Below are 16,467 nucleotides of genomic sequence, written 5' to 3' on the forward strand. Positions count from 1 at the left end.
GCAGCGAAGTCAGCGGGAAATCATTCAAGATAATCCGCAGAGTTCGTTGTCAGCAGTTCTGCGGGGAACCCCACCCCCACCCCATATTTGGTTTTCAAATGTAATTTATTTTCTTTTTGGAAAGGGAGTCGGAACCGGAGACAAAAGAAAGAGGGGAGGAAAAAAACAATTTTTTTCGGGGGGACTGAGATGTTAATAACACGTTAATAACATGTTAATAACACGGTAATAACACGGTAATAACATGGTAATAACACATTATTAATGAGCGATTTCACATTGGATAAGTTAGTTTTGACCGGTCGACGGAGTCACAGGTGAGACTTGATTCGACTTCTGGCTCCGGCATAATGACAAGTTTCCATAATGAGGGGGGATTAAATAAATCGCCTAAATTGACGGTTGCTCCGGAGCCGAAAACCCGTCGGGGGTTTTATTAATAGCTTCGGCTTCACGTCGTCTGATTCCCGTCGACCCTGTTTCCGGCAACAGGCAACTGTTTTCAGTAAACAATGATAAGCTCCTTGCAACCCCCCCCCCCCCCCCCCCCGTCCGGGCACGGCAGCAAACATCCCATAAGCACGGTTGCTATGACGAAAGCGCCGGAGCGTCCAGCGGTGGAAGAAGCAAAGATGCTTCAATCAGCTGAAAACGAAAAACAGATTTTCCTCCCGGCGAGACTCGCCGACATCTTCTCGAGGTGATTTCCAGGTCAGCGAACCCCCCCCCCCCGACCCGGCCTGGAACTCGGGATCAAGTTTGGTTTCTCACGGGTGTCACGTGATGTTAGCCGTTAGCTTGTGCTAGCTTGTTTTCATTTTTGTCTTTCCGTTAAAAATCCGACTTCGGCTTTTTAGGGTCATTCCCTCGGGATACTTGGGTCCGTATGGGCATACAAGTATAGAAAGATATATATATTTTATATACAAAGTGGTTTGAAATGCTTAGCTGTAAGCTAGTATTATGCTAATTTTTACTTTTGTTTAATTCACAGGGCGGTAACCTCTTTGGCACAGGTTTAACTTCGTACACAACGTCGTATGGAAGCAAAGTGAACCTCTTGTACCCGACTGAGGTGGTTTGCCTACCGGGGGTCGCCTCATGCTTGGAAGCTCGCTGGTCCCATTAGCATGGTAGCGCCTCGGGCCGGACCATAGCGCTCCCCTGTTTTTTGTTACAGCGTCTTTCCGCACAAATTAGCATGTTTGCCTCAATGTTAGCCCGTAGGTTCGTGAAGCTGGTCAAACCATCAGGCCAAGAAGGGCTTCCTTGAAAAAGCCGCTGGGTGGTATAGCTCCCGTCTGCTCTCTTGTTAGCCACGATGACTAGCAAAAGACAAAAACTAGCAAGTCGGGTCTCCTGCCGGAACCAGGGACCTCTTCTCGCTCTGATGTTTACTTGAAGGTAACCCCACGTCAGCTGAGCAGCTCAATGCTAATCTGAACAGCTGAGCACATAAATAGCACTCCCACCCCATCACCCACCGGGTGTCAGCAACTGTCCGTGTCCTTGTCGGTGACACTGAGGGGTCAGCGCCACCTTGGCCACCTCCTTGCAGCCGACTGAACATCAGCTAGCTAGTTTCCTTCTTTGGACTGGAGTGAAATGTTGCAGTAAAAAATCTGAGCTACTTCTCGAATAAGCACCGGGACACCTTCCATCCGTTGGACCCTGATGTTTTCCCAGTAGTTGTCACAGTCAGTAGCTTCTGGAGAGGCCCCTCCAAACACCAGACCGATCCATCACGTCGGTCTTTGGCCACTGGCAGCCCTCCCGGCCCGTCCTGTGCTTCAGTTCTGGGGCTGAACTGGGAACAAGGAAGTGTCCACGCTGGTGTCGGGCAGAACCACGATGACATCGGGAGCTCCCCGAGACTATTCAGGACTGCGCAGGACATGTATGCACAAGAGGGGGCTGGGTGGCGACTTGTATGCTTCTGCTAGCTGTATGTAACCTGGGTTGGATCCAGGATGAACTCCGCTTGTTGGGACATGATGAATGACCGCAGTCGCCGGACAGACGTCTCCTCCGGCAAGCAGATTCGACTTTGCCCAAAAACAACCCTGAACACTGGAGGGGACGGCGCAGGAACCCAGGACCTTCCACCATGTTTCCTCTTTCCCCGAGGGCGGCCATCTTCCCGGTGCGTCCAAGGGTGTCGGGCAGAACCACGATGACATTGGGAGCTCCCCAAGAACATTCAGGACTGCGCAGGACATGTATGCACAAGAGGGGGCTGGGTGGCGACTTGTATGCTTCTGCTAGCTGTATGTAACCTGGGTTGGATCCAGGATGAACTCCGCTTGTTGGGACATAATGAATGACCGCAGTCGCCGGACAGACGTCTCCTCCGGCAAGCAGATTCAACTTTGCCCAAAAACAACCCTGAACACTGGAGGGGACGGCGCAGGAACCCAGGACCTTCCACCATGTTTCCTCTTTCCCCGAGGGCGGCCATCTTCCCGGTGCGTCCAAGGACGCGCCTCGCTTCCATCCTGCATCCTTGCTTTCAGGCTTGGCCATCCTCATCCTCCCTCCCTTTGATGTTTTGTTTGTTCTCATGGTGCTGAACTGTTGTGTGTGTGTGTGTGTGTGTGTGTGTGTGTGTGTGTGTGTGTGTGCGCACGTCTTTGAATCTCCGCCACTGGAAAAACTCACGCTGCTCTTTGATTTGAAATCATCTCTCACACGTTCTATTTTAACATTTCAAACACGCGTCCCAGCCAAAAGACAGCAGTTTAGAAAAACACACGTCGACTTGAAGGCAACATAAGGCTCTCTATGTGTGTGTGTGTGTGTGTGTGTGTGTGTTCTGAAGTCCTCGTTCCACGGATGCATCGCCGTCAAGTGTCTTTCGCTGTCTCCGGTTGCGGGGAAGCGTCTGAAAACTCCTGGGCGGGAGGAGGAAGAACATGGTTCTTTCTGAAAAGGAATACGAAGAGCAGGGAAGAAGGTTCAGAAATGGCTCTTCGTGAAGTGAGATTACCCGACGTTCCCTCGGCCGCCCGGCAGGTAACCGTTACCATCTCGAACTTACGGTCCCTTACTTGGCTCGACCGGGTTCTCCTTGGGTGTCCACCACCAGGGATGCTCTCGTAGTACCCGCTAGATCGCTACATGTGAGGCAGCTGTGCCCTCCAATCGGGAGTTTGGCACTTTGGAAGCATACCGAAGTGTCCTTTGGTAAGACACTGAACCCTCCAGTTGTTCCAGAGGACCCGGTTGGCGACCCGAAACTGCAAAGTATGAAAGTGGAGGCTGTTTACAGTGTTAGCATGGCTGCTAGCATGTAGCCTCATCCGGCTTCGCTTTTGTTTTGTGTGACAAGAAGCCGCAGAGGGTGCAGCAAGCCCACTATCACCTCCAAGCTCTGTTTTCAGTGCGGCTAGTGTTGTGTTTAAAGCAGATCGGCGCCTCTGTGCGATGACTCCGCCCACATTTGGAAGGAATACGAAGAAACGGACCGGCACCTGAACCCAGTCGAGTCAAGCTGGAACCGTGTGAGTAGGGCCAAACATGTATGCTTTGGTAAAACCAGGAAGTGGTTTCCGGCCCCAACAATCATTCGCCTGAGGGTGCGATACATGACGACTCATGAAATGCAACCAATAGAAACCCGTCAGGGGTTAAATCGGGACGTTTCCATATCCATTTCCACATCTGTTGGTGTTTTCAGATCCGCTGGTTCGACGCCAGGTCGCCGCCGTTCTCCCAGTCAGACGCCGTTATGTAATTCCTTCTTTCTTTTTCCCTTTTTTTTTTTTTTTAACAAACTGTGAAAACCTGACAGGCGGCCAGGCCGGGAATCAGAAACAGAACCCGCCGGTCACCGCCGGCCTCCCTCGCCCGCGCTGACCTCGGCCGCTCGACGTCGTCGATCGTCTCCGGCAGCTGCGTCCTCAGAGTCTCCGGGAGCAGCAGGGACGCCAAGCCCGACGCCACAGCCGTGCCGCAGATGATGATCTGGGGAAGCGGCGTCCAGGTGTCCTCCAGCATCAGGACCAGCGGCGCCACGGAGACGCCCAGACGGCTTATGAAGCTGGTGTAGCCCAAACCGTTCTGCCTGTTCGGAGTGTGGAAACAAAGATGGTCGCGTTAGTCATACCTTCTAGCAGGACGTCCATCAGGACAAGGGGGGTAGAGAGATGGTCCTTGGAACCGAACATCCCTGGTTCTTCCTGGCTTGTTGAGGTGTTGTTGAGCAAGACACTGAAACTTCTGACTGCTTCCCTGGCGCCACTAGATGGCAGCCAACATCGCCGACAGTTCATCCATGATGAGTTCAATGCACAGAGGCCGTCATCCATAAAGTACACTTTAAAGAAGTGCAAATGTTTTCTTACGGGTGCGTATCAAGTATTATTAATTCATACCACCTCGCTTGCACTCAGGGTCGCAGGGGGGGTGGAGCCTATCCTTGTTGTCATTGCTCAAAAGGCGTGGTTCACCCTGGACCGGTTGATCACATTCAGGAGCATACAACTCCTCACCCTCTTGACACCTCTTGACATTTCAGTGTCTCCGCTGAACCTACAAGTTCTTAGACTGTGCAAGGAACCCGGAGGAACCCCAAGCAGACACAGGGAGAACATGGAGACTCCACACATGCTCTGAGGTTGAGGTACCCCAATAATTTGGCATCAGGACCGGCATCCCCAATATGAAGTTCCCAAATAATTTGGGGTACTTCAACCAAAACACCATTGTTTCTGGGCCCCGGGGACATTGGAGGCTCATACAGAACGTCGAGCTCAAGGGTTGAAGTACCCCAAAGTATCGGGGTACCAAATTATTGGGGGTACTTCAACCCTGGAGTTGCTACTTTTTCAGATTTATCTTTTTGAGTCAAGTCGCCATTTGAGTCCCCTCCCCCTACCTCATCGGACGCCGCTGAACCCTCGTTGGCCTGGGCAACCGAACGTCATCGCGAACACACGGAAAACGCCGAGCGTAATCGAAGCCAGACGCGTTCGCTTCCTCTCGGCGCGGACTTGGACACGGCGGCGGCGCGAGGCGCTAGTAAACACGCGCTGCCGTTGCGTGTGCCGGCCTTTTGTCTGTTCGGTCCAATTAGAATCACAGCGGAACGGGCCGCAGCTCGGCGTTCCGTGTGAGCCTCCAATGTCCCGGGGGCCCAGAAACAATGGTGTTTGGTTTAATGATGGAAAAGAAACCACAGAAAGAATCCCTATCGGAACCCCCTCTTTTTTGGTCCGCTTCTGTTTTTTCCAGATCGGGAGGCGGTTTGCGGCTTCGTCCGCTCGAGCGAGGCGAGTAAACATGGCCGCCAAGGAGACCTCGCGGAGACTCGGGATTAGCGGGGGCGGCTAGGTATTCCCGAAAGGGTGAAAGAAGCGCCGAAAAAGTCGAGGTCCGGTCGGGATTAGCATGAACGGCATAAAAGGACGCTTTGTTGCGCCATTAGACCCCTGAGGGTGCGGGTTGGGGCGGTGGGGGCGGGGTACCGCTTCCGAGGCGTGCACGTAGAGCTGGCGAACGCACACATATCACGACGAAGAATGGGCGCGCTGTCTGGTTTCGGCGTTAGCGAAGGCGACTGACCTGATAACAGTGGGGTAGAGCTCTGTGGTGTAGAGGAAGACGGTGGTGAAGGACGCCTCTGACAGACCCTTTCCCAGAACGGCCACTGCTGCACGCGCTTGCCAAGGACCTACAAAGAACAGGAGCCTTCATTTGGCGGCGGCCGATGAAATGAAGTATTGTTCGCGTCCGGGAGCCCGACGCGCTTTCATCCGGTGTGTCATCGAGCTGCTGCGCGAAGACAATTATAAACACATGTGCTCATCCGTGACCGTGAAATCACATGCGAACAACGTGGTGCCGGGAACTCTCTTGAAGCATCGAAGCCGGTTTCATCCTCCAGACGTCCGGCGGACCTTTTAGAACGTATTTATAGCGCCGTCTTTAAAAATTCATGTTTACGGCCAAGAGGGCCGGAAAAAACAGATGCAGAAAACGTCGACATCAGCTCCGGATGCAAAGTAGCATCTGGACATGCGCGCCGACGGCTAGCATGCTGCTCATTATAGCATTGCGTCGCAAATAATGGGGCGACCCCTGAGGACATTCTTCTGGTGTAGCATTAGCATTAGCACACACATCAGGGAATATGAAGCGCGGTGGACAAACCCTCAAGAGACACCATGGAAATACATGTCCTGATTAAATGTTGCTTATCGATTTGACTTTATTTTTCAGCATCAGTCGGTCAAGAAGTGTCTAAATAATGTTTTAAATTTAAATCTTCTGTTACCGTTCCGTGAATACATTTTTGTTGCTACATTTCTTGGGGGTGTCCATGTGGCGCTACCAACTCTAGACAAGCATCTGACCCTGGATCCCAACATTTTACCTGCAGGCTACATTGGGGTCTAACGTTTGCCTGAGGGGCCGGACATACCGGGCTAATTGTACAAGTTGGTTTCCAAATGCATTGATTTTATAGCACGGTAGAAAGAGAAGGTCACTTTCAGTGGGAACAGAGTTGTTGATTACATGACACTGCAGGCATTTGGCAGAAGTGCATTTCAGTCACCGAAGATCCGAAGCACCAGTAGTTTGAAGTCAGAAGTGACCACTCAACCAAATAGCCATGTCAGAATCATATGCATACATACGTCCATGTCATCCATTTTTGTGGTAGGGGGTTTGGGGTCTGAGTGCGATTAGTAGGGTACTGCTTGGTGAAGGGGTATGTTTTCAGCTCACGGTGAAACATGGGTGGTGACCCCACTGTTCTGACCTTTTTCGGAGGGGTCCACCACCGAGGAGCCGAGACCCAGAAGAGCCGAGACCGGTTCGATCGGCGGCCGGAGGCTCTGAGGGACGGGTTGGACGGTTGCCGAGAGGTGGCGGATCGGAGGGGAAGGGTAGGGACATGTGGCTTGAACATAACCTGGAGATAAGACGGGGTTGTCCCGTTCACCGCCCGGTATGCTTGCACCAGGGACTTGAACTTGATGCGGGCGACTACTGGGAGCAAGTGCAGGGACGTAAGAAGTGGGAGAATTTGGGACCTTTGAACACGGTAGGCTGCCACTTTCTGAATAAGCTCCAGAGGCCTGATGGTCACCGCTGGGACACCGGCAAGGAGGGAGTTGTTGACCTTCTTTTCATGCCAATGCGTCAAATTCTGGAGTTAGTTTTGTTTTGGTGATTCTCAGGAAGGACCGAAGGTGTTGGTCGGTGAACTTGACTGGATCTGTGATGTTGTTTGTTGGTGTTTATGATGCTGAATGTCTGCTTGAACCTCATCTTGTGTGCCGTTTTGGAAACACGCCTGATCGCTAATTTGAATCCAAGCATAAAACTTGCCTGGGTTGTCACGGTTTGCAGTGCTTTTTTCCGGCGGTTCCACCTCTTCGGCTGATTTGGTCCACCTGGGCACACAGCTGATGCTGTTTTCTTTGAAGACCACAAGTATTTCAGGGAAAATAAAGATAAACAAGCTTTAATGACGATAAAATTCCAGGTTCGGTGGGCCGGATTAAAACGCCAAACGGGCCATATGTGGCCCACGGGCCGTAGTTTACCCATGCCTGTACCAGAACCTTCCAAGAACTAGTCTACATCTTGGTGCACTGGGACAGCAGAGGAACCAGGGACTGTGGACATCAGCTTCCAGGACTCCTAAGCCAAGGCAGGGGCTTTTTATGGTTCCATCAAAACTCACGGTGCTCGGTGATTGGTGGGACTCATAAGCCCATCACTAGATGCTTCTTGCAGACAGCAGAACGCCATCATTAAGGACAATCGTAGTGACAAAGTGGACCAAGACGGGCCAACGAAGAGGTACGAGTGTTTCTGGAGGAACATCAACATTTGGGCCAAAACGATGTTGAGCTTCAGGTGCAAAACATGAATGATTTCTGCCTTTGGGAATGCAAAACTAAAAGTTCCTGGACCGAGACTGGAACTTTTATGTCCGAAAGCGGCTCACGCGACCTCGCTAACAAGCGCCCGCACCTCCGGCAACTATAAAAACCGGCCCATATAAGGGCAGCAGCTAAAAAGCCATGAGTGTGTATTAAACACATTTACGACCACACAGATATGTATCCAAAAATAATATAAACCCCCTGACCTTTGGGCATGAGAAGGTTGATGGCGATGCAGGTTGCCGTCAGCAGCAGCGTGCCGGACTGACACTTCCGCCGGCCAACTTTGTCCAGGAGAAAGTAAATGGCCAGCTTGGCGGGAACCTCGATGGCGGCGTAGATGAAGTGCGTGACATACATGTCCAGGCCGAAACCCCTGATGTTCAGGCTGATGCCGTAGTAGGTGGAGGCGACGCCGTACCTGCGGGGGAAGGAAACTGGACTTACAAAGGCAACATCATCCACACTCTTAACCCTTCATCCATTGTTTAACCGGTAGCCGGTCGGCCATTTCTTGCGGCGCTATCGCTAACCTCAACGCCGCTTGCAGTGCACTTTCCCCCCTCGAGTGAACGGTACAGCATCGTCATGGCGACAAAACTGTCACACAACCAGGGGAGGTCATTCATGAAAATGTAAAAAGGCGTCCAAAATCGGACCCCTGCGTTTTAGTCACTATGTTAGCTTCTACTGGTGAACAGCTAAGTTTATTTTTCCCCATTTGCCTTTCCTGTCTTCTGGTGTCGCCTAAATCCCGCCTATTCCTTAAACCTCGTCTACCTCCCTGAGAGTTTGGTTTCACCGTCACCTCTTGGGACTGCTGCTGTTGCGCTTGTTAGCTTGAACGCTAGCCCCAAATCAGCAGGGAAGCGCCAAGGGAGCATTTTAGCTTTTAAATTTAGCCTCGCAGAGGTGTGTAGGTGTGCTTCTCCAGGTGTTACCCACCACACGATCCCCATCAGCAACGACAACTTCCGCATCTGTGGGGTCTTGAAGAGATGAAGGTAGGTGTAGTTTGTCTTCTTCTTGTCCACACATTCCGAGCTGGATAAAGTCTACGCGGGAGCAAAAAAGGTCGACAATCATACAAGCGTTTGCGTGATGTCATTCATCACTCGCATGTCTGCTCTTCAGAGGGAGGAAACCGGAGAACCTCCAGGAGACCCTCACAGACACGAGGAGAACATCCATCTTAGATCACCAGCGTTGTTGAAAGATCAAATCGTGTTAGCCCGTAAGCTCGCGCTGACCTCCATCTGGAACTCTGAAGGTAGCTTCTGTCTCTTGTTGTAGTGGGCGCACTTATCCAGGTAAAACCTGGCCTCCTCGACCCTCCCGTTAGCCAAAAGCCACCGAGCTGATTCCGGGATCCACCTGCGAAGGTTTGGAGAGGAACGATTAGCACTATGTCGCAACGTTTCAGCCGTTTTCAAAGCAATTCATTGTAAGTTGATGCGGCTAATCGTCAGAATTCACTATCCAAGCTAGTATCTGTAGCGCTAATCCTGCGCTACAGGATAGCGCTAGCTTTAGCCAGATGACCGGACGGAAGAGGCAGAGTCACCTGTCAATCAAGGATGTGACGCAGACGGTCAACAGTTCCTGCTTGTGGGGATTGTAAACTCTGCAGTTAAGCTAGTTAGCATGTTTCTGGTCTGCGGGCTCGGGTAGCTGGCGGGGGAACAAGCACGGGAGAACCGCGAGGGAAACAACATCACTCAGCGAGGCTCCGGACGGCTGGCAGTCGTCGGACCCTGAACCCCTTTACAGTAAAGCTAACCGCTGCGCCGAAGAGGGGGAAGAAAACAAATCCAGAGAGAGGGGAAAAGGGGGGGAGGCTATTCCCATTTGAGGTTTGCGGTATCTTCCAGGAAGGGTGACGTGACTTCCAATAGCGCCGATTGGCCGCCTGGATCTAAACTCTAGCCGCGTGCCTCCACTTTCACCATCTGGGGTCACGAGATTAACCTCGAGTTGCCAGGCGAGATGATGCGGGGCCTCAGCCTCAACTATTTAAGATCCAAAACCAAGAGAGTTAGCAAAGGGAGTATCTGGACGAACTGGAAAGTAGCCTGGATCACAAAGTCTCTCTGGAATTAGCCAGATTCTGCATGTTTTGTAGATGTCTCTCGGGTCACGGGTGCAGAAAAGTATGATTTGCAGAAAAAGGTATCAGCTAAGAAGGGAAAGGAAAGGTCTTGAAGGCAAAGGTGATGTCGTATGGTTTAGCCCAGGGGTCGGCAACCACTGCGGCTCCGAGTGTCTTGGGAAACTAAATTATAAATATTTAATTGAAGTGTATTTCATTTGTGTTAATTCCTTTTTTTGACTTTTAGTTCTAAGTTGGAAGATCATTGTGATCTTGAAATATTAAAATGATTATTTTTCGCCGCTCAAAATAACGTCACCCTCGCGGAAGCCGGTAAAGTCCCGATTTGCAGATGCTGTGCGCAGAAGTTCAGGAGCGGAAGCCCCATGAACCGGGTAAAATAAATATTTATGAAGATATTTTGCAAATATTTATTTTTTATTGTTTACCGACACTGTGATTTTTTTTCCCGATTTATTTTTAAAATTCAGGTCAAGGCTCCGCTAAACTCTCTGAAAGCCCAAAGTTTATCACATAAATAAAATTTAATTTTCTCCGTAATACTTTGAGAATTTCAGAAGCGACACACTTGTTTATACAAAGTGTAAAGGTAATAAAAAGCAATATATACAGCGGTACCTTTATTTTAGACGTCAAAAAGTAATTGCGGCTCCCGGTGTTTTCTTTTCCGAGGAAACCGGGTCCAAATGGCTCTTTGGGTGTTAAGGGTTGCCGACCCCTGGTTTAGGAGAAGAAAAGATAGGAAGCAGAGTTGGAGACTAGAGTCGGACTGAGATGGTCTGGATGTGGACAGAGGAGGGATGGTGAACATCTGGGTAGAAGGATACCGAGGTTGGAATTGGTCTAGAGGAAGATTAGTGGACAGGAAGAGTCCAGGTCTGGGAGAAGAGGATCCGGATGATTCGCTGTGGCGACCCCTGAAGGAACAGCCAAAACAAGACTCACCACCAGGTCAGAATGGCCACTCCCAGAGGTGCCGTGGCCGTCATGACGAGCGGCCGCCAGTCGCGCACCAGGAAGGCAAACCCGGACAGCAGCATGTTGCCGAGAGACCAAGCCAGGCTGCCGCACACGCCGATAAACGACCTCCGACCCGTGACGACCCACTCAATGCCTGCAGGGGGCGGGGGGACACACGAGCATACAAGTCCATTGATGTGGCCTACATTGCGCCTCAGATTCACATCGGTATTCCCGACTCGTCCGACGAGGGGTTTGATGTTTGGGACTCCAATCAAGCCCCTTCCTGTTGTGGGTTTTCTTGTTTTCTGGCAAAGTATTTCCCTCTCGCGTCTTGTTTACGTCCTGTCCCTGCGTGTTTTCCACTCGTCTGATTGCCCCATGATTGATATCACCTGCTCCTGCGTGGGAAGGCGGGGTGTCCATCCTGGAATCCTGTTTAGACTCCATTCAACTACTTTTTGGCAATTCTGTTCACATACTTTCCTGTTTTATTTGAAAGTATTTCCCTTTGGTTTCCGCGGTTGTTTTCCACCCCTGGACCGCAGTTCGCACCCTTCGCCCCTTACTGACCTTGGCTTCATGTCGTCCTAGCTACGACGACTCTCCAAAAGCTCATCCGTCAACTGTTTTAGGACATCAACACCTTTACAGGTCTAGCATCAGCCAATCAGTGGCCATCCAGAAGAAGAGCGTCTACACCGCTATCGTCTTTTTGGCCCTTCTTCAGTTTGAAGAACTCTTTACCGCATTTGTAATTGATGTTTGAGTCAGGATGAATGCTAATCATCCAAGGTGGTGATTAGCTGAGATGCCTTTTCTGGTTCCCACATGAAACTGAAGCTGGGATTCTCATGAAAACGGGAGTTACGCAAACTAGCTTGGTTGAAGTGGATTAGCATCAGTTAGCATGTCGGGCTGGGAGAGGGCTATCTGGATGAATTAGCGAATCCGGCTAATTTATTCATTATGTCTGAAATTCTAGCCCCATTTGGTTTGGTTCCTAGTCGCCTTTCTGACCTTCTGACCCTGTAACGCCTCCTCGTAAATGAATGAATGGACACTCATGTTTGCTGCGTCACAGGTTCATCACTCAATGTCTGAACTTTACCCCCTTGCCCCCCCAGGGGGCTACTGTCGGGTATCTTGAGTAGCTGCTTTTTGAACCTGCACGTCAGTCATTGACATTTCGGTTGAGCCAATCATCAGCGGTTGATGTTTGACAGGGTTTAAGGCAACAGCTGTGGTCAGAACAATATCTACTGCCCTCCCAACCGGCTTCCCAAAGCTTCAGAAAGCTACCGCTAGGTCACAACATCCGGCCTCCCATTTCACTTCGGGATACATCTACCTTATTTATATTCGGATGCTGCAATTCCTATTTCGGTGTTACCGCTGCAACAGCGGCCATCTTGGTTTAGATGCGAAAAAGCCCCAGCTGGGCGGTAGCCATGTTTGTCGGTCATTTGAAGATAGAAGCTAAACAACGGGTTGGATGTTCTTTACCGCTGTAGTTGTAGTCTTTTGCATGGTTACCCTCCACACCACATGCAGGATTCTGAGGGGAAGGCATGGGAGTTCGTCCAACCAGTAGTTTGTAGTCTTGGAGAAGGCATTCGTCCGTGTACCTCTGGAGTTCTGTGGTTCTGAGTATGGTGTACCCTACCCCCTGGCGGTTCACTCCCTGTACGACTGGTGTCAGAGCTTGTTTTGCATGAAGTCAGATTAATTTCCAGTGAGGGTTGGACTCCATCTGGGATACCATTTGCCTTTCTCTTCGTGGACAGAAGTTCCAGGCATGACCCAGGAGGTAAGGGGATCTGGTTTGTTGGCCCCACGATTGGGCCTCTTGGCAGATGATGTGGTTCCCTTGCGCCAGGGATGAGAACCCGAGAACAACTCGGGGTTCCCACAGGAGAGCTGGACCACGTGGCCTTGGAGAGGGTAGTCTGCGCCTCTTTGCTCGGGCTACTATCGGATGGACGGACGAATCCTTCGATGATCCTACATTTATACCGCAAATGTGATCTGTGACCTTTCGGATGTCGCAAAGGACACCAAGGGTGTAAAGGGACGTGGTGTCGGAGCTGCTGGGAAGGCTTCATGCATGGGAGGCGGCAAGTTGCTCACTGAGAACAAAGGAGGTGATGCTGAGCCCCGTGAGGCCGAGGCCGGTGAGAAACCTCATGGCCGCGAACGCCGGGAGCGAGCCGGCGAAGGCGGTGGAGAAGCCAAAGACGATGGAGATGATGTACGAGATCAAGAGGATATTCCTCCTCCCGAACCTGGAGAGAGGAACACAGGTGACCTTCAAAAGAGACGACAAAGAATGTATTGTTTTTGGCAAAATAATCTGCAACGAGTCTTCAGCGCAGGAAGAGTCGCACCTGTCGCAGAGATACCCAAAAACGACGGCGCCCGTCATCACGCCCAGGAAGAAGATGGTGCTCATGGTTCTGGTCAGGCTCCTTCTCTCACACACCAGGTCCCACTAGAAGAACCCATAAGGTGGTAGTTGCTAATATTTTTAGCGTTTTAGTGCGAGTTTTCATGGCTGACAAATGTATCTGCAGGGGACGTTGCTGGAGAAGGCGACGTGGCTGCGCCATTCGGTAGCCTAACTCTGATTTAGAGAGGGCCGGGGTCGCTGAGTCGGAGGACGCGTTTTTTCGACGTCATCGGACCTTTCGGGGACGATTAGCTAAGGTTAACGGCTAATCCTGACTTAAACCCGGGATCTAACATTCAGGATCAGGTTTCCCAGCACACACACACACACACACACACACACACAAGGTGAACCCCAAACATGATGATGCTGTTGATGTAAACATATGGCGTGGAGGTCGGTAGCGGGCGAGCTAACGCCTTTGGGACTCGAGCTTATGCCAGCACGAGATGTGCAGACATGTTGTCTTTCATGCATTAAAAACACACACACACACACACACACACACACTACCAGCTAACATGTTGCTTTTTGATTCATGAACAAGCCACACAACAAACTCCTGACATCGCGACCTAAATCTGATCAAACTTCTAACTCCCATCCGGCTGGGAATGGAGATCCATCAGAGTGATCAGAACCAAGTATTGATCGGTGGTCACTTAGCGATCGGTGAACAACGCGGGCAGATCCTTCCAAAGCTCGTGGTGGTACCTCAGTGGCTACGGTGGAGGTGAAGGTGGAGTTATCGTACACCCATCCTCTCCTGCACCCGACGGTGGGCAGGTCGGCGCTGAGGAGGTCCGAGTTGTTGGAGAGCAGCTGGAGTTGTGGCTCGGAGAACATCTCGCACGGCTTCGGCGTCCCGTCGTCCCCCGTCGGCACGCTAACGGTCACCCACTGCTCCCGGGTTAGGTTACCCCATGGGGCGGCGCCGGTGTCGCAGCGGTGAGGAGGCGCCGCCGCGATGAAGTTGTCCAGCAGGAAATGGCAGGGCAGCGTGATCCGAGGCGAGCACAGCAGCGTGAGGATGGCCAACTGGAAAGGCCCGAAACCGCCGATCTCCTCCAAGACGTTCTCGAACTTCATCTTCGGCGCAGGTTCCGATCGAAAGACAAGGAGGTGCCGACAAGAGGTGACCCCCTCCCCAACCCTGAAGGCCACTTGATCTTTAAGCCTTCTGACAGAGGGTTTAAACCAATTAGAAAGACGGTGTTTGTCAATGGTTGACTCATTTCTGTAAATCATTCGCAGCAAGAGGAAGCCTCTGGGATGAGGGGGCGAAACATCTTCAAGTGAAGAAGTCCAGTTGCCCCGACAAGAAGATTTGAACATGAACTCATCACGACCTGGACGACTGAGAAGCTCCGCAGACGTTTGTAGCAAGACCACCGCCGTGCCAGCTGAACCCGGCAGCCGCTAGGAAGACAGGGTTTTTTGAAAAGGCCGCACCCAGACATGTATGCTCGCAATTTCCCAATAACCGTACCAATAAATCCTTATCTATTATCTGACCAGGAAACGGAATATGGTCAGAGTCGGAAGAGGGTTTTGGTTTGAAGCTAACGGTGACTTGACGAACTGCGCGTGTCCCTTGGGATTGTCTCGGGGTTCATGTACCGAGGCCTGATTGGTAGCCCTAAATACAGGCCACTTCCCCAGATGGGTATGGAGTGAGTTAATGTTAGCTAGCCAAGGCCTGTAGCGGGTTTGTTGTGAAAGTAGAAGCGACAGTTTGGGCATCCTGTGTCCTCAAATATCAAGCTAGCTATCCGGTTACCCTTCTGATACGCTCAGCTTCTTGTCCTTGTTTCACCTTTTTGTGCTTTCCCACTCCCCCTTCTGAATACACCTCTTAATCGTCCAATAGCAGGCGCCACAGCAGGCTCCGCCCCCTACCAGTTTTAGCAAGTTCTTGTAGGAGGACAAAGGATCACGCACACAATGACTGGTCAAACAAGTTGAAGGCAACGTATCACAGGAGCGTCTCTGTCTGCAAGAGTAGATAAACAAAAATAGCTGTCGCTAACGTTAGCATAGCTCTTTCCTCCATTACTGTAGTCCACAGGGGCTTCCCACTGCTAATTCCCACTGTCCTCTGATGCTACTTCCTGTGCTGTGCCTCCTCTTTCCCATTGGCTGTTGGGGGGGGGGGTCACGCGCTAGCGCGCTAGCACATACTCCCCAATTGAATCAAACGTGCTTGATTGACAGCGACAAAGGTAGGGTTGGGAGATGTTTAGCCACGCCCAACCCAAAAGCCACGCCCACTGCACAGAACAAGCCACGCCCCCCAAAACAAGCCACGCCCACTGTCCGAAACTAGCGTGAACCCCATGCTAAAGTCAGGCTAATGTATTTTCTGCTAAAGGCGACGCCGCAGAGCTTCTGAAACTCCTCCTCTGCTTCTGGAGCTCCTGCTTGGAGGTCCAGGGTCTGACAGCATCCAGATGTTCAACGTTGAAAACAAACTTCTGGTTTTAAAATAAAAGCACTCCCTTTTTTGTATTTATATATATATATATTCTCTATTTGAATCAGTGTTGTTGCAACAACATTTAACACCTGCTACTCCCTGGAGACCTCTTCCCTGTGTGTGTGTGTGTGTGTGTGTGTGTGTGTGTGTGTGTTTTCACGTGTGTGTGTGTGTGTGTGTGTGTGTGTGTGCTGTGGGGGTTCTTTAAACCCCTGCGGTTTAGATCCATGTCAGACACACTGTCAGCGGATTAAAACGTCAACTTGACCTGAATTTCAAGTGACACGCGCATGTGTGTGTGTGTGTGTGTGTGTGTGTGTGTGTTTCCATCGACCCGGAACGTACCATTCAATTCAAATCACCCGTCCAAATCGGAGGTAAAAAGTACTTTATAAAGTAAACACTGACTTTACATACAAATAATACCACTATTATTATGTATTAGTACCTGCTGTAGTTTGTTGTTTACATCCCAGCAGGGGGTTCAAGATGGCGGCAAACAATGGCAGTAAATCCGCCGGCCGGATTATGGATCCACATGGCTCCTCTTGCCCTCGGATGCCCCCCGGCCCCC

General features: G+C 51.1%; 1 protein-coding gene across 1 annotated transcript; it reads right to left on the reverse strand.

The window, feature by feature from the left end:
* Window positions 1-2,632: 2,632 nt before the first annotated feature.
* On the reverse strand, window positions 2,633-14,506 carry LOC147236875 (solute carrier family 22 member 7-like). Its single transcript, XM_086175153.1, has 10 exons — window positions 14,132-14,506; window positions 13,356-13,459; window positions 13,099-13,253; window positions 10,954-11,122; window positions 9,149-9,272; window positions 8,844-8,953; window positions 8,105-8,319; window positions 5,563-5,671; window positions 3,857-4,063; window positions 2,633-2,922 (listed from the first exon to the last, which is right to left on the reverse strand). Exons 1-10 carry the CDS (start codon window positions 14,504-14,506, stop codon window positions 2,844-2,846), a joined length of 1,647 nt encoding a protein of 548 aa, XP_086031279.1. The 3' UTR covers window positions 2,633-2,843.
* Window positions 14,507-16,467: the final 1,961 nt, after the last annotated feature.

This window comes from Fistularia commersonii, chromosome 2, assembly GCF_037954325.1.
Source record: "Fistularia commersonii isolate RoL2024-O1a breed Wild chromosome 2, RoL_Fcom_v1.0, whole genome shotgun sequence".
Classification (NCBI taxonomy): domain Eukaryota; kingdom Metazoa; phylum Chordata; class Actinopteri; order Syngnathiformes; family Fistulariidae; genus Fistularia; species Fistularia commersonii.